Below are 26370 nucleotides of genomic sequence, written 5' to 3' on the forward strand. Positions count from 1 at the left end.
ATGGGAAATCATGTCTCACAAACTTGATTGAGTTTTTTGAAGAAGTAACAAAGAGGATTGATGAGGGCAGAGTGGTAGATGTGATCTATATGGACTTCAGTAAGGCGTTCTACAAGGTTCCCATGGGAGACTGATTAGCAAGGTTAGATCTCATGAAATACAGGGAGAACTAACCATTTGGATACAGAACTGGCTGAAAGGTAGAAGACAGAGGGTGGTGGTGGAGGGTTGTTTTTCAGACTGGAGGCCTGTGACCAGTGGAATGCCACAAAGATTGATGCTGACTCCTGTACTTTTTGTCATTTACATAAATGATTTGGATGAGAGCATAAGAGGTACAGTTAGTAAGTTTGCAGATGATACAAAAATTGGAGGTGTAGTGGACAGCGATGAGGGTTACCTCAGATTACAATAGGATCTTGACCAGATGGGCCAATGGGCTGAGAAGTGGCAGATGGAGTTTAATGCAGATAAATGCGATATGCTGCTTTTTGGGAAAGCTAATCTTAGCAGGACTTATACACTTAATGGAAAGGTCCTAGGGAGTTTGTTGAACAAAGAGACCTTGGAGTGCAAGTTATAGCTCCTTGAAAGTGGAGTCACAGGTAGATAGGATAGTGAAGAAGACGTTTGTTATGCTTTCCTTTATTGGTCAGAGTATTGAGTACAGGGGTTGGGAGGTCGTGTTGCGGCTGTACAGGACATTGGTTAGGCCACTGTTGGAATATTGCGTGCAATTCTGGTCTCCTTCCTATCGGAAAGATGTTGTGAAACTTGAAAGGGTTCAGAAAAGATATACAAGGATGTTGCCAGGGTTGGAGGATTTGAGCTACAGGGAGAGGCTGAACAGGCTGGGATTGTTTTCCCTGGAGTGTTGGAAGCTGAGGGGTGACCTTATAGAGATTTACAAAATTATGAGGGGCATGGATAGGGTAAATAGGCAAAGTCTTTTCTCTGGGGTCGGGAAGTCCATAACTAGAGGGTATAGGTTTTGTTTGAGAGAGGAAAGATATAAAAGAGACCTAAGGGGCAACTTTTTCATGCAGAGGGTGGTATGTGTATGGAATATGCTACCAGAGGAAGTGGTGGAGGCTGGTACAATTGCAACATTTGAGAGGCATTTGGATGGGTAAATGAATAGGAAGGGTTTGGAGGGTTATAGGCCGGGTGCTGGCAGGCAGGACTAGATTGGGTTGGGATATGTGGTCGGTATGGACGGGTTGGACCGAAGGGTCTGTTTCCATGCTGTACATCTATATAACTCTATAACTCTAAATGCCCTTAATGTCAGCAGTCTATTACTGTCAGTTTAGAAACTACCCCTAATATCTGTCTTAACTCTATCAACCCTCAATTTAAAGCTATGTCCCCTCATGTGAGCCTTCACCTTCTGAGGAAAAAGGCTCTCACTGTCCACTCTATCTAACCTTCTGATTATCTTATAGGTCTCGATTAAGTGACCTCTCAACCGCCTCCTGCCCAATGAAAACAGCCTAAGTTCCCTCAACCTCTCCTCATAAGACCTTCCTTCCATACCAGGCAACATCCTAGTAAATCTCCTCTGAACCCTTTCCAAAGCTTTCACATCCTTCTGATAACGCGGTGACCAGAACTGCACACAATACTCCATGTACGGCCTCACCAGTGTCTTGTACAACTGAAGCATGAGCTCGTGGCTCCGGAACTCAATCACCCTACCAATAAATGCCAACACACCATATGTCGTCTTAACAACCCTATCAACCTGGGTGGCAACTTTCAGGGGTTTATGCACCTGGACACTGAGATCTCTCTGTTCACCTACACTGCCAAGAATTTTACCATTAGCCCCATACACTGCATTCCTGTTATGTTTTCTGAAGTGAACCACCTCACACTTTGCTGCATTAAACTCCGTTTGCCACCTCTTAGCCCAGCTCTGCATCTTATGTATATTCCTCTGTAACCCACGACATCCTTCAGCACTATCCACAATTCTGCCTGTCTTAGTATCATTTGCAAATTTACTAATGCATCCTTTTATACCCACATCCAGACAAACAACAGTGGCCCCAAACATTTTTTGAAGTTATCACCATTCAAAAATTAGTCTGTGATTGTACCTAATATTCAGATGTTGATTAGTCTGTGAAGATTTGATTCCTACTTTCTGTCTTTGCGAAAGATGTTAAACTCTCCAGCTTAAGAGAGTAATGACATATTGATTGCAATATGATGATATATTCAAATGGGCCATAGGTTCTAAAGCTGTTTCATGTAAAATCAAATACAGTGCCTTAAGGAAGTACAGAATCATTATGTTGTTATTGCTGAGTAACACATTCATCAATACTGAGGATAAGTGTTTGAATTGTTCAGTCTTTTCTTCATTAGCAATGAAGTCTAGATCCTAACAGGTTTTATAGATTATAGTAAAGGAGACATTAAAATTTCCTTTGTGTGCACATGATGCTTTTCATTTGCCATGGGTTGCTTTTCAAAGGAAGCTTTTTCAGATGTTTAAAAATGTGCTTGTTGATGTCTTTCACATTTTCTTTAAATATAAAGAAAAAGCAGAGGAACTGCATTCCTGTAACATCTTTCATAGCTGTATGTTTTCCCAAAGCAGACCACAATTTCACAAAACAGACCACAATCTTGCATTATACAGATACGTATAAGGATCTGTATATGAGAATAAGGATATGAGAAATTGAGAGGGTGCTGAAGATATTTACCAAAATGGTTTCCAGTTTAGAGAATTTTAGCTTGAGTATAAGTTTGTAAAGACTGAAGTTAATCTCTTCAGAGCAAAGGAGATTGAGGGGAGTTTTGTCTGAAATGAACAAAGTCACGATAGGTAAACACATGAAAACTGTTTCCATTTTCTACTGTTACAAGGACTAAGGGATTTAAGGTTTGGGCAAGCAATGAGGAAAGCGATGTGAAAAAGGATTGTCATATACAATGAGGGGAAATGACCTGGAACTTTCTGCCCATGAATGTGATGTAAGTAGAAATGATCAATAGTTTCCAAAGGAAATTGGATGACTGCCTGAAAGAAATAAACTTGCAGGGCTGCAGGTAGAAAGCAGAGGAATGATACTGACTGAATTGTTCTACAGAACATTGTTAGACTGAATGATGCCTTTCTGTGCTATAAATGAAACTTGGACAGCAAAAGGTTTGTCCCCTTCCTCTTCAAATTCCTTTTCGTCTGTTAAAACATTTTCAGGTTCAGTTTAACATCTGGCAAATCTAATAGTGTGGTATTCCCTCAATGTTGCACAAAATGTCAGTCCAGATTGTGGAGTCAATTAACAAAAGGATTCTCCCATTGGTCCACAGTAGCTTTCTTTGAGAAGCCATTAACAAGCAGGAGAACCTTCATGGACACAAACTCCAATTTTATCTCCGGTTTATGCTTGGAGCTTAACCCTAGAACCTTCTGGCTTAGATATGGCTGTCACTGAATAAAGGATGACACTGGTATTTAACATGCTTAGGTTGCAATGTAATCCAATATGTCAGCCATTGTGCCACAAGTCCATTATATCATGGATTGGAATGAGTTCCTGCTTCCTCAGCAGTGCCAAGTTATCATTTGCATGTGTTTTACTCTTTGGTCAGCACAATAGAACTGCAGGCACACATGCTTGCACTTATGCACGGAATTTACCAACATTCAAGTTGTACTTAGAATTAAATTTTAACAAAATAATTATTATTTATAGTTTCAACATCAAATCCACTGATATTTTGTAATGACTGCTTCATTCTCACTACGAGAACTAATATGAAGTCAATATTATGTGAGCATTCTTGAGATGACTCTTGAACTGCTTGGTTGAACTCAATGAGTTGTTGGATCACTCATCCTGTTCCCTGTGGTGCAAAATAAATTACTCGCACACAAACTTTGCTAATGGCATTTTGAGACTCCAAGATGCAGAATTAAATTTTGATTTTAAGGCACAGTCCCAGAAAAAAAAGTGCAGTAATTTAAATAGAGCCCTTTGCAAAAATTTGAGTGGCAGTTCATCTGATTTTTCACTTGGAGCTGGAGGAAATTCATGGCAGATTTTGACAGGTGAACAGTAATCTGTTTTTCATTTAAATGGAATGAAAATCAGGCGGATTCTACCCAGTGCTGTGACTATTTAAAACATGTCATTCTCTCTCCCCTGACCTCCATCTGCTTTTAGTTATTTTAACCAACCTGTTTGGACATATTTCAATGCACTTCCAGGGTAGACAGTACTTGAACCTGGACCTTCTGGCTCAGAGGTAGGGGTACTATCATTGTGAGACAAGACCCTCAAAGCCCTGTGTGTTTGTTTTTGCATACTCTGCTTCTATTTATCCTGCTTGGGTTGTCTCTGAATTGAAATCTATTGAGTTGAATAAGAGTCAGCCTGGAGAGGTGCTATTTAAATACCACAGTGCTGGAGGAGTGAAGCAGCCTGCAACCCCTGAACATTGCTCTTTTTGAATCCAGTTTCAGTGCTTCAGCAATTAGCAAATGCTATGCATAGAACATATTTAAGTTGCAAGTGAAGTTTCTGTCTGGGTGTTGCCTAAAGAAGCTTAATAGCATTTGATCATTGTATATTTATCTTCATGGTGAATAATTGTAAACAATTTATTTTAATAGTATTTCCAGTGCTGTAATTGTGCATGAATAAAAAAAAATTAGGCCTACCTGGAGTTCAGAAGTAGTGTCCCTATCCCTAGACCGAGACATCTGGGTTCAAATCCCACCTGCTCCAGAAGTGTGTAATAACATCTCTGAACAGGCTGATTCGAAAAATAGGTTAAATAAACACCATGTTGTTCATCAGATACCGTGCATTGACTTCATAGACACAATATTTGCTCCACCTGTAACCTGTTGTGACTATTGTCAACAATGGATGATCTAATTCAAGATTCTCCTTTTCCACCTCACCCAACTCGTGCCTTGTCATTCTGATGTGGTGTATGGGTTTTAGTACATTGATCTTCATTGTATATACCAGAGATTTGGGTTGTTTCTTGAGACAGATATATTGAAGATTCTTAACAAAGGCTAACAGCCTTATGTGGGTACACTATCACTGACACGTACAGTGATTGCTATTGTTGCTGTACATTACATACACATAGCTGTCTGATGAAAAACATAACACTAACTCTGTTGCAGAAGTGAGTGTGCTTGGAGGTGAGCTGGCTACCTTTATATTGGGTCCTCACAAGTTATGATGCTACATAACTGTTTTAAAAGCATAGTGTCTGTGCCTTCTGAAATCATTACCATAACACAAGAGGTTTCAATTCATTCAATCCCCTCCCATCAACATCTTGGAATCACCACACTGCCCAGAAACTGAAGTGGACCAGCTATTCAAATAGTTTGACTGCAAGAACGGATCAGAGGCTGTGTGTAGTACAGCCTGTAACAGACTTTGTGACCCCCCAAAGCCTGTCCACTATCACTGCAAGCCATATGTCAGAAGTATAATGGAAAACTCCAGTTGCCTGGCTAATAACAGCTTCATCAAGATTCAAAGAGCTACATACCAGCTTGGACAAAACAGCCTACTTGAATATCTTTCATCACCACCTTAAGCAATCAACCCTTTCACACTGTTCCACGATGACAGTACTGTATACCATCCACAAGATGCACTGCAACAATTTGGCAATGCCTTGTGGACAGCAACTTTCAAAGCCACAAACTCTTCAGTTTGGAAAGAAGGACAAACATGGCAGGTACATTGGTGAACCACCATCTGCATGCTTCCCTCTAGATTACGCATCATCTTACTTTGAAAATGTGTTGTCATTTCTCCACATTACTTCATCAAAACCTTGGAACTCCTTCCCTAATGGGTTGCTGGATCCACTATTAACAGACAAACTGCAGGACAATGAGAGATGGGCAATAAATGCTGGCTTTGACAGTGACATCCACAGTGAATAGATCTAAAAATATATGAATTTTGTGTTTTTCTGCATAAATTAATTCACTTCAGATTAGTTTTGGTTTTTTTAAAACACATTATCTTTAGAAAAGAAAGATTTAGTCTTTGATAAGATGTTACCTCTACAATTGTGCAACTTCTACAAATTACAATTAAACAATCTTTAAACTATGGCAGCTGATGGAATTTAAATTTAATTAATAAATCTGGATGATGAAGCTCGTCTCAGTAATAATGGCAGAAGCTATCATTGATTATTGTAATAACTCATCTATTCATGAATGTCCATTAGGGAAGAAAATCTACCATCCTTGCCTGGTCTGGCCTATATTTGAATCCAGGCCAAATCAATGTGACTGACTCTAACTGCCCACTCAAATAGCTTAACAAGCCGTTCTGTTCAAGGCAATGATTGTTTGTCAATAAACACTGATGTTGCTGGCAATATGACATTCCATGAGAGAATGTAAAACAAATAATAAGCAGGAAAAATAGAATCAAAGGGTATTTCTGCCATTTTATTTGTACCTGGTGAGGTTCCTAGATATGTAAACGTGGTGCCAAATGATGGCCAAATTAAAGAAACATCCAATAACGATAATTAGCCTCTGACCTCTGAAATTTACCGTTAAAAACTCCACATAGTCCACTTGAAAAGCCAAGTATGGTTAACAACTAACCATTATAAACCTGCTCCAATCATGGTGATCACTTCAGTTTCCCCTCAACGTTCTGAGTGCTGTAACTTGGTAATGAATTGGTTACATGTTTTCCTGATTTATTTTTAAAATTTAGTACTTATTTCTCAAAAGCAATATGCTTCATGGTTGACAATATGTTCATTCTTTTTCCTTTTTTTTGTTACTTGCATTTCCTATGTTATAATGTTATGTTTCAATAGATTTAGAAAAAGGAATTTGTGATCTGCTTTCTCTGCAACTTTTGCAGTGAATTCATATTACATCAGTCTTTGATTAAATTACTTCTAGCTCTGTGCATTGGGTCCACCAGTCCATGCATTAACTTTGGTTGGCTGTTTCTAAAACTATATCATTATGTATCCAATTTACAATTTATTCTGTGACTTCCTTTTTACTCTGGTAGGTTCCTTGGAGGGAATTTTAACATCCAGAAATGGTTGCATTGGGGTCAGGTTGAATGTTAACTGAAAATTCCTCAAACCTGACTCCAACCCAAAGACAATGTGTTTTTGCATAGAACTCAGAAGAGGAGGATAACAATATGGAAATAAGGGGAATTTAATATAGGTGTTAGAGGTCATGTGCATCAGCCAGAAAGCTTGCAGGAGCCCTATGCCATCTCTCTTCAGGAAGGTGAGCCAAATTCAATGATAGAAACTTTACTGAGTGGCAGCAGAACCAAGGAATCCCTGAAATCAACATACAGTCAGAGGCTGTCAGTTCTATTTTGCATTGCAGTAGCACCAGAGATGGACCTGCTGCTGGTTGTAATACATCCAGTCAAGTGTCTGGATATCAGAGGAAGCCAGGTCACAAATGGGTGATGGTGGAAAGAGGATTTCAGGCTGGTTTTCATGGGGATGGCATTTTGAAAGCAAGGCCAAGTGATAATTATTGGTGGCCCACTGTCCTTCCTAATGCTGGGTCCATTAATCAGGGATTATGTGTCTTTGAATGAGAGCCCACTCCCCACCCAAAAAGGTTCACAAGCAACCCCAAAAAAGAGTTTGCTTCTGAGGCTTGCTGGATGGTGAATACCAGTGAAAGTGGCATGAGGCCTTTAAGTAGGCAATAATTGTCCACTAATAGACTTCAATTGAAGATGGATGGGATCTCAAACAAAAGAAAATTGCTGGAGAAACTCAGAGGTCTGGCAGCGTTTTAGGTCCAATGACCCTTCTACGGAGCTGATTGTAGCTAGGAAAGTGGTATTTAAGTGGTATTAAGATGAAGGCTAGTGAGGGAGGTGGAAGGGAAGGGAGGTGAACAATAGGTGATGACGGAACTCAGAGGCAGAGTTGGAACAAGTTGGGCAGACAAAGGAATGGCTAAGGGTGAGCCAGGGCTGAGGGGACTATAAGTGGGTTAATGTGGGTTAGCAGTGACAAAAGTATCTCATGTGATGGCAGGGTCTGGGTGTGGGGATGGGAAAAGGACATGGACGAAGGTATTCTGGCCCTGAAATTGTTTAACTCAATATTGAGTCGTGAAACTGCAGGGTCCCCAAGTGGAAAAGTCTACCGTGCCGAGGCTCACTAGTACACAACAACCGGTCTGTGGCAGAGATGTTGGTCAGGGAACATAATGTGTTGAAGTAGCAGGCAATAGGAAGCTAGAGGCCATTTTTATGAGCAGAGTATGAATATTCTGTGAAGCAGTCATTCCATCCAAAGTTTGTCTCCCCAGTATACAGCAGCCCATATTATGAACAGCAAATACAGTAAACTAGTTTGAGTGAAATGCAGGTAAATCACTTCTTTACCTGGCCAATGTGTCTGGGGCCTTAGATAGTAAAGAGAGTGGAAGTAAACGGGCATGTGTTACACCTTCTGCAATTGCATGGAAGGTGTCGGAGGGTGTGAGCAGATGTTTAGATGTTTGGAGTAGAGAAGTGGGTCAAGGTGTCCTGGAGGGAACGGTGCCTGCAGACAGCTGACAAGGGAGGGGAGAGGAATGTGTGCCTGCCGATGACATCCCATTGGAGGTGTTGGAAATGGCAGCTAATGATCCTTTGGATATGGATGGCGAAACAGATGGTAGGTGAGGACTGGGGGACCCTATTGCTGTTGTGGGAGGGAAGAGACAGGATGAGGGCAGAAGTGCAGGAAATGGGTCAGACATGGCTCAAGGACCTGTTAGTGATGGTTATGGGAATCCTCAGTTGAGGTAAATAGTGGACATTTCTGAGGCCCATCCCCTTGTAGAATCTGGCATTATGGAAACAGATATGGCATAGATGGAGGAACTGGGAGAATAAAATAGAGTCTTTCCAGGAAGTGAGGTGTGAGTATGTATAGTCAAGGGAACTGTGGGAGTTGATGGGTTTGTAATGGATATCAGTGGCTAGCCTATCCCCAAGGTATTGAGGAAGGAAAGGGAGTGTTAGAGATTGACCAGATATAGGTGATTGTAGGATGAAAATTGCAAGCAAAATTGATAAACCTTTCCTTTCCTGGATGAGAGAGGGATGCAGCTCCAATGATATCATTGATGTACTGGAGAAACTGTTGTGGGGAGAGTTTATAGTAGGATTAGAACAAGGAATGTTCAACGAACCCCATAAAGATACAGACATAAATGGGACCCTTGCAAATACCAATGGCCACACCTTTGATCTGAGAGGATTTGAAGAAGAAGTTTTTCAAAGGTGGAATGGGATCTTTTCCATTTTGTTTAAACAGGGTAGAGGGCTTGATATGACAATTCAGCATCCCCAACTCCACCAGACACAGCACTGGTGATAGTAATAAATTATTCCTGAGTGGTTACAGTATGAAGGAATGAAGTAATTAACAGTACAGAGGACATAGGAAAAGCATTATAACTTATGGGTGCTGAAGCTCAAAGTGAATGGGTGACTTAGTGATGGTTAGCTTTAAAAAAAATCCACGTGCGGTTATAATACTTATAGCAATGATTTTAATCCCATCTGCCCAGCAGAAACCAGATGGGTGAGTAGTTAACATACCCTCTATAGAGCTGCCAGGAACCTTGTATTCTAGATTTTAATGTGCTCTGCCAAGCAGCCAACAAGAACATCTGCCGAAGTCCTTCAATGCATATGCATTTCCAATTCTGATCACCACAGCACACTGCAATTTTAAATGAGGCCAGTGACTGAGATCTTCCACAGCTTTTGTGTGTACTATCTTCATTTGCCTGAAGATTTTAGATAATCCTTGCATTATGTTCTGGGCAAGGTATATCAACGTTGAAATCATACAGTGCAGATTATTTTATTAGTTTAAAATATTGATATTTTATCAGCTTTGGACAAAGATACTATTCGATTAGAATGTTTGAAGATAATCAAGTTTAAATATGGTGCAAATAAGAAAAAAACCTTGCAATTACACAGTGATCTTCAAATATTCAGGACATTCCCACAGCACCAAGCTGCCAATGAATAACTTCTGACGTGCTGTCACTGTTGTTGCAACAAAAGCCAGTTGCCAGTTTCCACACACCAAGGTCTCACAAGGAACACATGAATAAAGGAATTGTTAATCAGTTTTGATGATAGCAGATGAACAAGAAATATTAATTAAGGCATGAGGAAAACACCCCTTCTTTGAGTGGTGCCTTCGCATCTTTGAAAAGTGGGCACAGCCTCAATTTAACATAACATCTGCAAGGTCATAGTTGAAACAAAGAAAGGAATCTTAAGAATGCTTAATAACTAAACGCCATAAAAGGCTTTGTCAGATAATTAGTGCAGTAGGCAGGTCATAAAAAAGAATTGTGCTGTTTGCTGTTTATTTTAATGATATTATAATACTTAACAACTTATTTACAGTGTTGCTATGAGTGAGAAAAGTGAGACTTTTCTCGATGATATGCTTATTAACAATCTTTAGGTCTTTGCACAATGCATTCTGTGAAGGTCACTGTCACCAATTACTGCTGTATTTGGGCTTTTGTCAACTATGATCTAAGTCCACCTTTAGTATCCAATAATTTGTTAAAATAGTGTGATTTAAGGATCATAATGCAGAACATTTCTTATTGCAATCACTGTTGTAGTTTGAATCTGTCACCACATATGTTCTCCTGTCTTTACAGAAGGTGTTTGAAAGACACTCTCGTGAGACGACCACAACTGTGAACCAACAAACTAATTATTTCACATAAAATACATGAATGCACAGAAAACAATTTCCACACTGCAATCTTTTAATTTACTGCTATCCAAGGATATTAAAAACACAAACTTACCCATGGAGTAGTAAATAGGTTATGTTCAAATTAGCAATAATAAGCTAATTAATACAGTTACAAGCAGTCAAGATTCAGTGAGCCATTTTGGTGTCTGAGGGAAAGACAGAAAAAGGAGAGAACTCTCTGACCACCTTTAGGTCTATCTAAATGCAGTCTAAGATGTTCTTTGGTCTTTATTCAGGCATATATTAAGTCGTTAGGCCCATCAGGAAACCCATTGGTTCCAAACCATATTTCCTTCCTTGAAATTAAGAGTAGAAAGATGGCCAAGTGTCCTCACAGGAAACCATGAACCATACCTGATCTATTGATGTTGCTTGCACCGAGGCGATGTACATCATTTATAACATTATTAATCTACAAAATATATTCAAGACATTCTCTTTTTTTTTCTTCCCCATAGCTAGTGATGTTTAAGGAAAACAAATCATTTGCTTATGTTTGTTCCTATTATTTCTATTTTTAATAGTCAGCCACAGGAATCTTGAATAGAGCTTTACGATAATTTATTCAAGTGAAATGCAGGGTGATATATTCTAGGGCAAAATAACTCTGAGGAGTACAGAAAACTCAGTATTGTTGTACAATTCTTTTGGCAACATGGATACTTTATTACTCAAACTCCAAACTTGCTTCACGCAAGCATAAAACAGATATCCATTCTCAGTGTTAGGCTAATGTTCAAGTTTTCTCCACTCAGTAAAGGATCGTTTAATCTGGTCTAGTTTTGCCCCATTCCTTATCAGTGTCTGTCTCTAAATCTCTTCTGAGTCTATGGTCTCTCATTGTTAACACTGCCTGTTATTTGCATTGATTCCTGATGACATTAACCCCTATGGCACACAGCGTTCATTCAATACATGATTCAGATGGAGAAAATTGCTCTTTTTTTTTTCTTTTTTAAAATTGCTCTTTATGTTGTTTAACTATTTAACCCGTTACAGATTAAATCATTCCAACAGTTTCCATGGTTAATTTTTCCAGAATAAGATCTGAATTAAGTAATCATGGGAGTGCCCATGATCAAACTTCCAATTGCCAATAGAGACCTTTGAGTGATCATTTAAGGACTACTTAAGGGTCTCAGGCCTCCACTGTTGGGATTAACCCAGGCTGTGGAAAGACCAATTGCAAATCAGCAAGAAAGACAGCTGCTACCATGCAAAAAGATTGTCATTTCAGGTTGTGATTTTCCATTGGGTGGTTTCATGTTTTAAGTGGGGACTAGAGGAGCAGTTGCACTCATAAAAGATGATCAATGCCTGACATAGGGACTAGACATCGGATCGGGATGCCCTGATCCTTGGTGTTTTTGATTCTCTCATCCTGTGATCTGAGAACCTATCCTCTGCACATGGGTTCATGGTTCCTCTGTGATCCAGGAGCCCCAGAGGGTGCTCTGCCAATAACAGCCAAGGCCTCCTCCATAGTGGTGATCTGCGCAAGACCTGCCAGCATCTGATAAGTTGTTAGTGCTCGCTAGTTAGGAGTCCCACCTCACGGGTCTAAATTCTGGAGGTGGGGGGAGCTGTCAATAACAGGTTGACTTGTGATTTGGCAAGTAGCCCTGAGATGAGGTAGCTTGGATTTCTCCCCGACTCGCTACCTAGCTAACAAGACAACCTGGCTAACAACAAAGCGCTGCTTCACCAAGATTCCACCCAATATTTCAGGTTAATGACATGTCATGGTTTCAAACCTCTCCACAGTTATTGCCTGTCTTGCAGTGTATTTCCAAAATTTCCTGTTTATATTTCTGGTTTCCAACAACCAGGGTATTCTTCTTTCGATGATCAACCAACACTGACTCAAAAAAAGAATGTCACCTCTATTAAATGTTCTAAAGATGTGACTTAACACATTTAACTCTTCTTCTCATTCTTTCAATGTGTGGTTAAGTTATCTTGGCAAGAGTTGTTTGTTAGATGTATAAAGGTAAGGGAAAGGCAGGAATGGACATTGGACAGCCAGAAAATGAGGCTGGAGAAGTGGTAATAGGGAACAAAGCAATAGTGGAGGAACAGATGAGGTACTATCCATCAGTTTGCACAGTAGAAGACACCAGCATTATACCAAAACTTCAAGAGAGTCAGGGGCAGAGGTGAGTGTAATGGTCATCACAAAGGGAAGCTGAAAGGTCAGAAAGTGGATAAATCACCTAGAGTAGATGGACTACACCCCAGGGCTCTGAAGGCGATAACTGAGGAGATTTTAGAGACATTGTGGCGATCTTTCAGGAATCACTGGAGTCAGGGAGGGTCAAGACGACTGGAATATTGTTAATATTACAGCCCTGTTTAAGAAGGGAGGGAGACAGGAGACAGGAAACTATAAGCTATGTCATTGATAAGATTTTTAGAGTCCATTATTAAGGATGAGATTGTGGAGTAATTGAAAATGCAATTAAAATAGGATTGAGTCAGTGTGGCTTCATCAAGGGGATTTCATATTTGACAAAGCTGTTAGAATTCTTTGAGTAGGTAATGCTCGAGCTAAACAAAGGAAAGTTGTTTGGATCTATTTGGATTTCTAGAAGGCCTTTTACACGAAACCACACTGGAGGTTGCTAAATAAGATAAGAGCCCGTGGTGTGATGGACAAAGTACAGGTATGGATAGAGGATTGGCTCATTGATTAAAGGCAGAGGGTGGAGATAAAGGCATCTTTTTCAGGATGTCAGCCAGTGACTGTCTGACATCAAGGAAACATTTGTGACATCACAGAGGCTTGGTGAAATGGAAGTCAATGGGGATTGTGAGGAATGCTTTCACTGGCTGCAGTCATACAGAGCAAAAAAACAATGAAGACTGTGCTTTGGAAGGCTACTTATCGTGTTCCAAGACATTGTTGTAAGAATTCCTTATAGCTAACAACCTTCAACTGCTTCATCAATGACCTCCCCTCCATAATAAGGTCAGAAGTGAGAGTATTCATGCATAATTATGCAGTATCCTTTTCTGGAGCAGTGGTAGTGTCCTCATCCCTGACCCGTAAAACCTAGGTTCAAGTCCAACTACTGTAGATGTATATAATAATATCTGTGAGCAGGTTGATTGGAAAATTGGTTAATTTTTTTAAAAGTTAAATTTTGCAGTGTTAAGTTTAATTAGATACTCTTCCACTGATGAAGCAGTCCAAATCCACATGCAGCAAAACCTGGACATTTTTTAGGCTTGGACTGATAGGTGACAATTACTTTTCTGCCACACAATGTTCAGGCAATGATCATTTTCAACAAAAACAAATCTCTCCTCCATCTTTTAACTTTCAATGACATTACAATAACTGAATCCTCTAGCCCCAACATTCAGAGAGTCACCATTGACCAGAAGCTGATTTAAACTAGCCAGATATTAGTGGCTGGGAATTCTTTGGCTAATAATATACCTCCTTACTCCCCAAAGTGTTTCCATCATCTATAAGGTACAAATCAAGAATGTAATTTAATATTCCTCACTAGCCTAGAATGAGTGCAGTTCCAAAATTACTCAAGGAACTCAACAATCGCCAAGACAACTGAACATGCTTTATTGGAATCCCATTCACCAACTTAAACAACCACTGACTTAAATCAGTAACATAAGCAAGCTATGGGGCAGTAGCAGCAATGCTCACAATCAACAAGATGCACTGCTACAACCAATGCTGCTTCAACAGCACCTTCCAAACCTACAATCTGTACAACCCAGAAAGACAATGATAGCAGGCATTGTAGGAACACCAGCAGCTACAAGTTCTTGTCCAGGTCATGCACCATCCTGACTTGGAAACATAAATATATTGCTGTTCCTTCAGTGTTGCTGGGTAAAAATGTTATAACATATCAATAGCAATTATGATACATCTACACCATAGATCACAGCAAATCCAGAAGGTAGTTCACCTCCACCTTTTCAAGGGCAGTTAGGATGGGCAAAAATACTAGATTTGGTGGGGATACCCATGTCCACAAATTAATAAAATTGAAGGAAGCTATTAGTTCAATTGAATCTATGCCAACTGTCCAGATAGTCTGAATCCGTGCACTCCATAATACTGAATTAATTAATTTTCATATTTTATAAGTCAATTCCCTATTGAAAATGTCTATATCAATATCCCTAGTAAGCAGTACATTCCAAATATTCACAGCTTGTTATATAAACATTTATCTCACTTTTTGTTCTTCTATCAATCATATTAAATCTAGCAACACACTCGTCAACCATTGGAAGCAGTTCCTCTTGTTCTATCTCTGTCCTTGACAATTTTAAGTCCCCTATCAAATGTCCTCTTCGAATTTCCTATGGAACACAATTCCCATTCTTCTACAATCTGTCCACATTGTGATAATTCCTCATCTCAGGAGCCAATCTTGTAAATCTATTCTCTATTCTCTGAAAGCCTTCATATACTTTTGTAAATGTGACTGAAAGAGTTGAACACAATACACCATCTAGGGCTGTACTTGGTTTAGCACTGCTTCTTAATTTTTGAATGTCAAAAACGTATACAGGAGGAGAGAAAGTCATGTTGGGTACCTTCACAAAATAACAGATATATCCCCTTTAAAAAGCTATTATGCCCCACTTTTTCATTCCAGGAGGGTGAGGGTGAGGCGGGGGATGATGGAGTCAAGCCCCCTTTCCCCAAGCTTATCTCTAAGTTAGCAATGGAACATAGATATAATGAATATTCAAGTTTCAAAGGCTTTGAGCACTAAAAAAGGTTAACCTGCTTTTTTTTAATCATCTCAGTGATGTGTGCCAGTTGCCCCGTTGTGATAATTATACGACCTTCAAACCATCATTCTCAGCCGACACCACATAACACCCCCATGTTTCCTACTATCCCATGGCCCTTCCATAATCCCTCATACCACCCATGCGTGCACATAGATTCATTCCTGTTCCCTTCCCCTCTGAACGTCATGTATCCTCCACATTTTACTCAGCTAATGCCCCATAAATATGCCACTAACCCAGTATCAGACCTCAACAGCCATGTTTTTGATGGATATAAAATAACTAAGCTGATAATAAGCGAATCAAGCTACCAATCAGTGTACCTGATAAAGGAAAAAAAGTGCATTCAAAGGAATCAAAATTTTGCATGAGGTCAATCTGTTCTAAAATGTTGCCAATATCTATTCACGGATGACATCAAAGGCAGATAATCCTTTAAAACTTATAAACGGTCAAACTACCTCGACAGCCCTTTGCTCAGTTAAGTGGTTCAGGAATCAGCCAAAATCTGTGGAAATCTGAGCTTATGTCTCTATCACAATGGTGTGTGCTTATACCAACTTGTTAGTTTTTGTCACAAAAATGTTTTGTATCTCTGTTTTGTTTGGATAAAGCTTCACATCAAATACAATTGTTTTACTTTGGAGGTTGGTCCCAAAATTGTGAAATATGGATGTGTTTTCTCTCTCTATACTTACACAATCTTAGAGTTATACAGCACTGAAACAGACCCTTCGGTCCAACCAGTCCATGACGAATATATTCCCAAACTAAACTAGTCCCACTACCTGCTCCTGGCCCATATCCCTCCAAACCTTTCCTTTTCATGCATCTATCCAAACACCTTTTACATGTTGTAATTGTACCTCCATCCACCACTTCCTCAGGAAATTCATTCCACACTCGAACCACCCTCTGTGTAAAAAAAAATTATCACTCTTGTCTTTTATAAATCTCTCTCCTCTCAACTTAAAAATGTTCCCCTTTAGTCTTGAAATCCCCCATACTAGGGAAAAGACAACTACCATTAACTTTATCTATACCTTCCATTATTTTATAAACTTCTATCAGGGGTCACCTCTCAACCTCCCACAACTGAGAGAAAGTGAGGACTGCAGATGCTGGAGAGTCAGAGTCGAAAGCTGTGGTGCTGGAAAAGCACAGCAGGTCAGGCAGCATCCTGATGAAGGGCTTATGCCTGGAACGTCGACTCACCTGCTCCTCAGATGCTGCCTGACTTGCTCTGCTGTTCCCGCGCCATACTTTTCGACTCCCAATCTCTCACGCTCCATTGAAAAAAGTCCCAAACTAGCCAGCTTTTCTTTATAACTCAAACCTTCCATGCCCTGCTAACTAAAACAGTGCCAAATAAGGTCTGCCATCAACTGACACAGTCAGACACATTTTAAAATGTCATTTAAAAATTATGTTTCAAAAAGTATTTATTGATATATTTCGGGATGATATTTGGAACAGTTTGGTTAATACAGCAAAAAATGATTTTGTTACAAAAGAATTAAGCATTTTAATTCACAGCGAAAATCTGCTGTGTGTAAATAACCCAAATTTAATTTGCTGAAAATAGTTGTAAATACATACAACACAATTTTCTTGTTGGGATCGGTTACAACCTTATTAATATTTGTAAAAATGTTGTTTAAAAGTTTCTTTACTGACGAGCCTATATCTTGTAAGAAGTTTTTACAGTTGATGCAGTAGGTCATAGAGACTTAAGTTATGTTGAACACAGTTTGTTCTGGTTATGCTGATATCAGGAGAATTATGCTCGAGGAAACAGTGAAATCAAACAAAATAATATTTTAAATGTCTGCAAATAAATTGCAGTGATCATAAAATAAAACATTATGATACAACAAATATCTGCTTTACTTCAGATGAGTTTATTTTTATTTTCAATAACATATCATTTGTGTAATATAGAGAGTTCACTGTCTTCCCAGAAGCACAAATTTATAAGCTAGTAAAGATCCATGGGTCAATAAAAGCAAAGGTTAAGAGACTTCTTTAGTGTGCAGAACAGTACTTCCTGAACTAGTTAAAGCTACTGTATCCTGTTATAGAATCATAGAATCCCTACAGTGCAGAAAGAGGCCATTTGGCCCATTGAGTTCACACTGACCCTCCAAACAGCATCCCACGTAACATCCTAACCTATCCCTGTAATCCCACATTTACCCTCGCTATTCTACCCAACCTACACATCCCTGGATGCTGTTGGGTAATTTTGCATAGTCAATCCACCTAACCTGCACATCTTTCAAACCAGAGCAACTGATGGAATCCCACACAGAAGTGGGAAGAACATGCAGGCTCCAACTGATAGTCACCCGAGGCTGGAATCGAGCCCTGGGTCCCTGGTGCTGTGAGGCTGCAGTGCTAACCACTGAGCCATCGTGCCACCCAAATCTATGCAAGGAAAAAGTTGGCAGCAGAAAGATGAAGGCTTCTGCTTGTTTCTTATTTAGAACCATCTTATCTCTTAGAATATTGTCTTGACTGCTGAATATAATGAATGTGAAATATTCGAGATCAAATGACAACTTACTCATGAATAGAATAATTGCTACTACCTTGGTACAACTTCATATTTTAGCATGCTGTCTGAGAATGCAGTAGAGACAGGTATTCTCACAAAATTTAATTTTAATAAAACTTGGCAAATGAATAGCTGCTGCAATTCTTAAGTGTTTTACCTTCCTGGGACCCTTATTAAAAATAATGGATTTTGAAATTTTTAAGTGAGAATTTTTCTAGTCCTTGTAGAATGAACTCCAGCTGTATAAGTCAATTAGTATCCAAAAGGATCAATTGACATCATAATATGATGGACTGTTGCTGGGAGCAACTAACTGTTTCTAGTTCAATTTCAGTTCAGTGAAAAGTCTTTGCAGCAAACAGTGATGTATATTACTCATAAGTATAGCCTGAGGCCTTAGAAGTACATCTTTCTTTGAAAAATGTTATCTTTTTATGATGACATGTCCCCTTTAGAAGATGCAACATAATGTTCCTTATGGGTAACTGTGAATCATGTGAAGCAGATATGACAGAGAACTTAGAGGGTAACAATCATTTAACAAGTTTCAAACTTGATAATGCAAGGAGTATTTAGTTATCTGAAATCATTCCTTGGTTGCAGAGAATGAATCTACAAGTTTCTGACTGAGAAATCCATGGCACAGGAAATACACTGCTCAAAATAAAAAGAATCTTTAGCCTAATCTTAAAATACAGACAGCAATGCCATGTAGAACAAGTTTACATCATTAAAACGCACATTTCTCACTCGAGAGCAGAAAAAGTATGTTTTCCTATTAAAATTCTACAGTATGTTGAGAAATCTAAACTCAATTAGAAGCTAAATATCAGTATGAAAGTAACTTTACTTAGCAACAAGAAGATTCTTAGCTTTCAGAAGAATGTTGACTGAGCCAAAAGAAAATTTTAAACCTCTGAGGATTATTATACATTGTGCATGGCAACTCTTTGTGACTAAGAGATCACAATTACCTTCACACATTTGGAGTAATTGTTTAATTGTCCACTAATAGCAGATTAAGTTTAAAAATCTGATCATCAAGCATTCTTGACACCACAACCACCAGGAGTTAATAGTAGACTCTTGATACACTTGCTTCTTCTGAGATGGTTGAACTAATACATAAACAACATTCAGCTTTATTGTCTATAATTAAAACAGATAATTTTATGTTGTTATCCAAAAGAGTATGTGTAAGAATGGAATGATAGTGAGTGACTCAATCTCATTTTTTATTTCAAAAGGAAAAGATTACATCTTTCAGAAGCATGATCATCTTGTCAATACAATTTGAAGTAACTAAAGATTTTCCAGCAAAATGATGCCCTCTGTAAATAGCATTCCAAAATCAAGGATCCACTAACATTTCGGTATACCAACAAAGAGCACCTTAATGTTTTGCCCTCACCTCACAGATTTCCTAACCAACCACAGTGTTAGCCATTTATAAAGTCAGAGATTTTGGAGAGTGGCAAATCTACTCTATTTGTTTGAAACATTTGTACACAGACTTTAATAACCAGAAAAAAAACAAGGGTAGCTTATTCATGAATTGAACTTCATACTTAGATTTTCAACCTACACATGCACTTGATATAAAATTTTCATTAATTGCAACAAGTTGGAATAATTACAAGATACAATCATACGAAAGATACTATATCGCATGCCTGTGGATTCCAAACGGTTTTCTGAATGATTTCGATGTTAACAAGCGTGTGGTGTCAGTCATGGTTCAACCTGGAGCACACTCCCTTCTGAGTCAAAGGTAGTAGGTCAAAGTTGCATGACAGGACTGTACACAAAAAGATCATAATTAATATCCTAGTGTAGTACTCAGAAAATGCTAAAACCCTGAAAGTCTCTTCTCCTTAATGAGATATTAAACCAATAACTAAGAAATAAAAGGTCCTCCAACTTGATTTCAAAGAAGAGCAGGGGAGTTTTCCTTGTCTGGCCAATATCTATTCCTTGATCCTTAGAAAATAGATTTGCTGGTCATGGCCATGTTATTGTCTATTGAATCATGCTGTGTGCAACATGGCTGCACTGTTTACTTTATTTCAATGACTACACTTTAAAATAACATAATGTTCAGTAAACTGTTTTCAGACATCCAGTGCATACCGAATCCCTGTTGTATGGTGGGAGACAGGGGAATGGAATTCCCACAGATATGGGCGGCACGGTGGCACAGTGGTTAGCACTGCTGCCTCACAGCGCCTGAGACCCGGGTTCAATTCCCGCCTCAGGTGACTGACTGTGTGGAGTTTGCACGTTCTCCCCGTGTCTGCGTGGGTTTCCTCCGGGTGCTCCGGTTTCCTCCCACAGTCCAAAAAAAGATGTGCAGGGTCAGGTGAATTGGCCATGCTAAATTGCCCGTAGTGTTAGGTAAGGGGTAAATGTAGGGATATGGGTGGGTTTCGCTTCGGCGGGTCGGTGTGGACTTGTTGGGCCGAAGGGCCTGTTTCTGCACTGTAATCTAATCTAATCTAATAACTAAAATGTAGATTCTGCTGTCATGTAACTCTCCGATCTACAGTGCAAGATGTCTAAGATGAAAAAGGAGTGGGATCTGGGGCACACCTCATAAGTGCATGTGTATGCAGGTACATGGGAAGCGAATCTACAGATATGAGGGATGCGTGTATAAATGCATCTTCCTTTTTATTTGAATGGAGTTGATATTGTATGAGGATTAAGTAAAATAGCTTTCTCTGTTGGTACTGCTGGTTTTAATACATCATGAGATTGTATTCATTGGGATTGTATTCATTAGAGTTTAGAAGGTTGAGTGGAGATCTAATAGAAACTTACAAGATAATGCATGGCTTAGAAAGGGTAGACGCTGAGAAATTGTTTACATCAGGCGGGGATACTTGGACTCATGGGCACAGCCTCAGAATTAGAGGGGGTCAATTTAAAATGGAAATGAGGAGACATTTCTTCTGCCACAGAATGGTGGGCCTGTGGAATTCATTGCCACGGAGCACAGTGGAGACTGGGACTTTAAATGTCTTCAAGGCAGAGATTGATAAATTCTTAATCTTGCAAGGAATTTAGTGATGGGGGAGAATGCGGGTAAGTGGCATTGAAATGCCCATCAGCCATGATTGAATGGCGGAGTGGACTCGATAGGCCGAATGGCCTTACTTCCGCTCCTATTTCTTCTGGTCTTATGAGGAGCTTCAGCTTGTTCTTAAAAAAAAACCTTAATGCAACACACCAATATTCTTTGATCTGCTCTGTCTCTTATTGGTAATGTAGAGGAGTTTTTTTTTGCTGCTTTCATATAATTAATGTCCATTAAGCATATTAATTAATTTTTTGGTACATTAGGTGCATAGTTACAGAGCGTTAACTGAGTCAACTGTGCTAAAGAACAATCTTTTATGAATTTGCTGCTAACAGCACATTATGTTGAAGGTTCATGAAAATGATCCTAGTGGAAAATTACAAGCTCAAATTCCAGTCTGTCCAGAGTTGCCGTAAGTGCATTATAATTGCCTTGATTCCACTTAGTTTTAAAAAGGGAGAAATGAATCAGTCACGCATTCATGTTTTGTTTGATGTCTGACTGATAATTCCCTATTGGAAATAAATAAGCATGGACATCTTGTGACACTACCACTGTTCAATCTTGTCAAGCCTCTCTCTACCCATGGCTTGCCCAATTACTGTCCAGATTCAGATATGAAGAATGAGATTCTAGAGAATTGTAGAGACTTGTGCAGTAAAATCCCTGCATGACCCATGGCTTGAAAGATAAGAATCAGTAAGGTTGTAAAGAGATTCCAAAATATTCAATGACTCAAGGCTATCAGGCTTCTGAAATCAACTCATAGTGGATTTTGGGTAAGTGGCTCTGGAGGTGGCCATATACAAGTAAATCATGGTTTAGACGTAACATTGGTCATTTGGGTTAATCTACAAATGTCATTAGATTAGATTAGATTACATTACAGTGTGGAAACAGGCCCTTCGGCCCAACAAGTCCACACCGACCCGCCGAAGCGCAACCCACCCATACCCCTACATTTACCCCTTACCTAACACTACGGGCAATTTAGCATGGCCAATTCACCTAACCTGCACATCTTTGGACTGTGGGAGGAAACCGGAGCACCCGGAGGAAACCCACGCAGACACGGGGAGAACGTGCAAACTCCATACAGTCAGTCGCCTGAGGCGGGAATTGAACCCGGGTCTCCGGCGCTGTGAGGCAGCAGTGCTAACCACTGTGCCACTGTGCCGCCCACTATTGTTGGCATCAATCTAAGGTGCTGTTAGTTAATTATTCTCTGTTCAACTTTAAGAAATAAAGTTGTTAATTTTTACTTTAAATAGTGACTTTTGGGATAGTCTTTGGCCTCTCGAATTTTCACAGATTATCGCACAGGGTAAATCGTTTCTATGTTGCTGGTTTAAATTAGCTGGAGGGGGGAGGTTACCCATGTCATAACACAGTAGATCGGGGCAGCCTCAGATACCAGCCCAGACCCAGTTCAGATTAGTCCAACTCAGCATCTTTTCTTCAAAAGGAATGAGTTGAATTTTGGGCAGGCTACCATCCACCTTGACTCCTTCTGCCCTCTTGTGGGCTGTTTCCCACTTGAAATGAGTGAAAGGCAGTATTAAGAGAGATGAAAGTGGGAGCTATCACGATTGGTGTAGGTGGAAGGTGTCTTGAATGAGTGAGTAGACAGCACCGAGGGGATTCGGTGTTCGTGTTGTCAAGGTTTGAGGTGGATGATAGTGAGTAAGGGAAGATGTTGCAGGCAATAGCGAGAGTGGGAGAGCATGAGTCTTAGTGGGAGGTGAATATTGCAGCAGAAATAGATTGAGAGTGAAGTATTAGGGTGAATATAAAGTTAAAAATCACACAACACCAGGTTATACTCCAACAGGTTTATTTGGAAGATAGTGGCACTTACACTGGTGGAGTGTAAAACTAAAGAAACTGCTAATGCTGTCAATCAGAAAGAAAAACAGAAATTGCTGGAAAAGCTCAGTAGATCTGGCAGCATCTATGGAGAGAAATCAGAGTTAACGTTTTTGGTCGAGTGACCTTCAGGAGAGTTTATGGATTACAACTGAGCAGTAACGAGCAGCAGTCATATGTTCTACAGAATGCAAGGCAAATAATCTACGTTTTGTATAGCTTTAAGTCTCAAATCACTCAACGAAACCACCATTAAAAAAGGCTTCCAAAACCACCAGCTTGATATTCCTGATGACAAATTGAGAATCCATTTAATTTGGAAAGCTGATTAATCTACTTTCTGTATTTTAGTTTAGAATCACACAACACCAGGTTATAGTCCAACAGGTTTATGTGGACGTACTAGCTTTCAGAGCGCTCTCCTTCATTAGATAACTGGTGATTAGTTACCTGATGAAGGAAAAGTGCTCTGAAAGCTAGTACTTCCACATAAACCTGTTGGAATATAACCTGGTGTTATGTGATTTTTAACTTGTCCACCCCCTCCAACACCGGTACCTCCACTTTCTGTATCCCACACACTAATGTTTTCTCTAAGATTTTTGTTAATATTTAGAATCATTTAATTGAATTTCAGAACTGGGAAGAAGAGCACTCAATTGGAAATTTTCATGCAAAATAGTTTTTATTTGGGGTTAGTGTGTGAAGTAGTTTTGAAAGTTTTACTAAAGAAAAGTAACAATTTATTATCTCACTGTCTACAGGAAGTGCAGGGGTCCCTGTGACCTTCAATGAAAATGGTGATGCTCCTGGACATTATGACATTTATCAATACCAAGTTAAGAACAATGCTACACGTGCATACTCAGTCATTGGAGAATGGGCGAACAAACTTCGTTTAAATGTAAGCATTATACCTTCCATCTTTCTTCAAAAAATACAGTTCTGAAGCGAAATGTGTCATAAAAGAGGTTACCATGGGATATTACTGTGATTTTTATCACTAAAGAAAATAGGAATTAGTGTTTCATTTGTGTTTTTGTCTTTTCTTTGGTAGTCATGGTCACTTGAACTTCAATTTAATGATGTTTAGGTTCAGGAGTCACAGTCAAAGTGGAGTTAAACTAAAAAATATTCAATAAGCTACATTAAAATAACTTATTAGGAAACAACAGGTTGAGAATCATGCATATCCTGAATAGATCAGACAAGTATATGATCTGTGGTATGTAAGTCTGGCTTAGCACTCCCATTAGATAAAGGGACAGATGAAGACAATTTTTCCAGCTGGAGTTTGCAGTTTCTTATTCAATCTATTCAAAACTTCCTCATTTGATCTCTTTCTTCTTGAGCTATTCATTATGCAAAGGAATCCACCCCTTCATCCTTCCTCATTCTGAAGAAGACAGTATAGAACTTTAGAAGAAACTCAACCCTGTCTGAAGTGATCTTTTTCCCTCTTAAGTTTGATTTTTAAAAGGATGATTGGTTTACATATGGGTCACAAGATCCAACCTCATCAGGAATGTCTGTACTTTAGGCTTGTCCTTCGCACTGAAATCAGGCTTGTCTTATGTTTTTTTTTCAGCTAGCAACCTGTTGCGGCAATTTTTTTCATGAGGTTTCTGTAGTAAACAATACAGTTTTGAAGATCTTATAAGGCTATTATACAGCAATTCCTTAGAATACATTGTATGCAAAGTGGTTTTGGTAGAAGTGATAAAAAATTACAATTTACATAAAACTTACAAAGAAAAAAATCTTTGCCATGTAACAATGATTGTTCTAAATGCCAGAATAGATTCAGCCAGACTATGGACAGAAGCAAGTAAAACAAACAGTAAAATAAAAGGCATTTGTCTTTGAGGTCTGAATTTAAAAAGAATAAAAAGGTTCTTTGAACCACTGAAAGAGACCTCTTCAAAATCGTTTGAAAGAAAAGTTGACAGAATCTGCAACTCAAAAGCATTGTGTTAATAGAAAGCACTCTACTACAAAACATAAGTTATTAACTTATGTATCTGCCATTTTTTTTCAAGAAGGTTTATGGTTTCAGTAACTCAGCACACAAGGATAAAGAAACGTAAGAGCAGTTCAAAGAAAATATAGGAGAAATCCAAATAATTATTTCAAATAAATTTTGGAAATGAAGGAATTCAGTTTTGGCTGTGCTATGCATGAATAATGACATTAGTAGGTAAACATAAAATACCTAAGATGTAGCCATTTTAGGAATATTTAGGAATATTCTGTGCAATTATTGCTTCTACTGTGACTTCAATCATGCTGATTTGGACATTTGCCTGCGTCTGAAATTAATTTTTAGCACATAATTTTTATGGATATTAAATTTAGCATTTGACATTTAGATCATTCAATCCCCCACTATCAATATACTGGGAGTCATGACTGACCAGAAACTTAACTGAGCCAGTCACATAAATACTGTGAATATAAGAGTATTCTGCAATAAATGACTCATCTCCTCACTCCAAAATTCATTCCACTATTGTAAATCAGGAGTCTGATGAAACATTTGCCTGGAGGAATGTAGCTGTAACAACACTCAAAATGCTCCATGTTACTCAAAACCTAACCTTTCTACTTGATTGGCAAACCTTATACCATTTTAAACATTTACTCCTCTATCACAGGTGCATAGTGATAGTTGTGTGGACCATTGACGAGATGCAATGTACAAAGCACAAGCTTTCTGTGATAAAACCTTCCAAATTTCAAGAAGAAATTGTATTTGGTACTTGGGGCTAAAGGAGGTCAAAGGTTATATGGGAAAGCAGGATAGGCTGTTGAGTTGGATGATCAGCCGTGATCATATTGAATGGAGGAGCAGGCTTGAAGAGCAAAATGGCCTACTTGCTCTCCTGTTTCCTATGTTTCTATGTGAACCCATGACCTCTGGAAGGACCAGAACAGCTAGTGCATCAGTGCACCACAACCTCTAGGGTCCCACTAAGGTAGGTAGGTGAACTTGCAGCATGGGTTGGTACCTGGGACTTCGATGTTGTGGCTATTACGGACACATGGGTAGAACAAGGACAGGATTGGCTGTTGCAGGTCCCAGGGTTTAAATGTTTTAGTAGGGTCAGAGGTGGGGGTAAAAGAGGGGGAGGTGTGGCATTGCTTGTCAAAGATAGTATTACAGCTGTGGAAAGGACGATGGATGAAGACTCGCCACCTGAGGTAGTTTGGGCTGAGGTTAGGAATAGGAAAGGTGAGCTCACCCAGTTAGGAGTTTTTTACAGGCCTCCTAATAGTCCAAGAA

At 39.2% G+C, this 26370-nt stretch overlaps 1 protein-coding gene across 7 annotated transcripts in view; it reads left to right on the forward strand.

Annotated features, from left to right (window-relative positions):
* The window catches only part of LOC122563223 (metabotropic glutamate receptor 4-like), a 1211357-nt gene that overhangs the window by 839343 nt on the left and 345644 nt on the right, over positions 1 to 26370 (forward strand). For all 7 annotated transcript variants that reach the window (XR_006315533.1, XM_043716802.1, XM_043716807.1 and 4 more), the window contains exon 8: positions 23852 to 23991. Coding sequence is in view for 6 of the 7 variants with exons in the window: in XM_043716802.1 (XP_043572737.1) it covers positions 23852 to 23991 (140 nt within the window). In the remaining variant the exon portion in view is untranslated. The remainder of the gene's footprint in view (positions 1 to 23851; positions 23992 to 26370) is intronic.

Source organism: Chiloscyllium plagiosum, chromosome 26, assembly GCF_004010195.1.
Source record: "Chiloscyllium plagiosum isolate BGI_BamShark_2017 chromosome 26, ASM401019v2, whole genome shotgun sequence".
In the NCBI taxonomy this organism is placed as follows: domain Eukaryota; kingdom Metazoa; phylum Chordata; class Chondrichthyes; order Orectolobiformes; family Hemiscylliidae; genus Chiloscyllium; species Chiloscyllium plagiosum.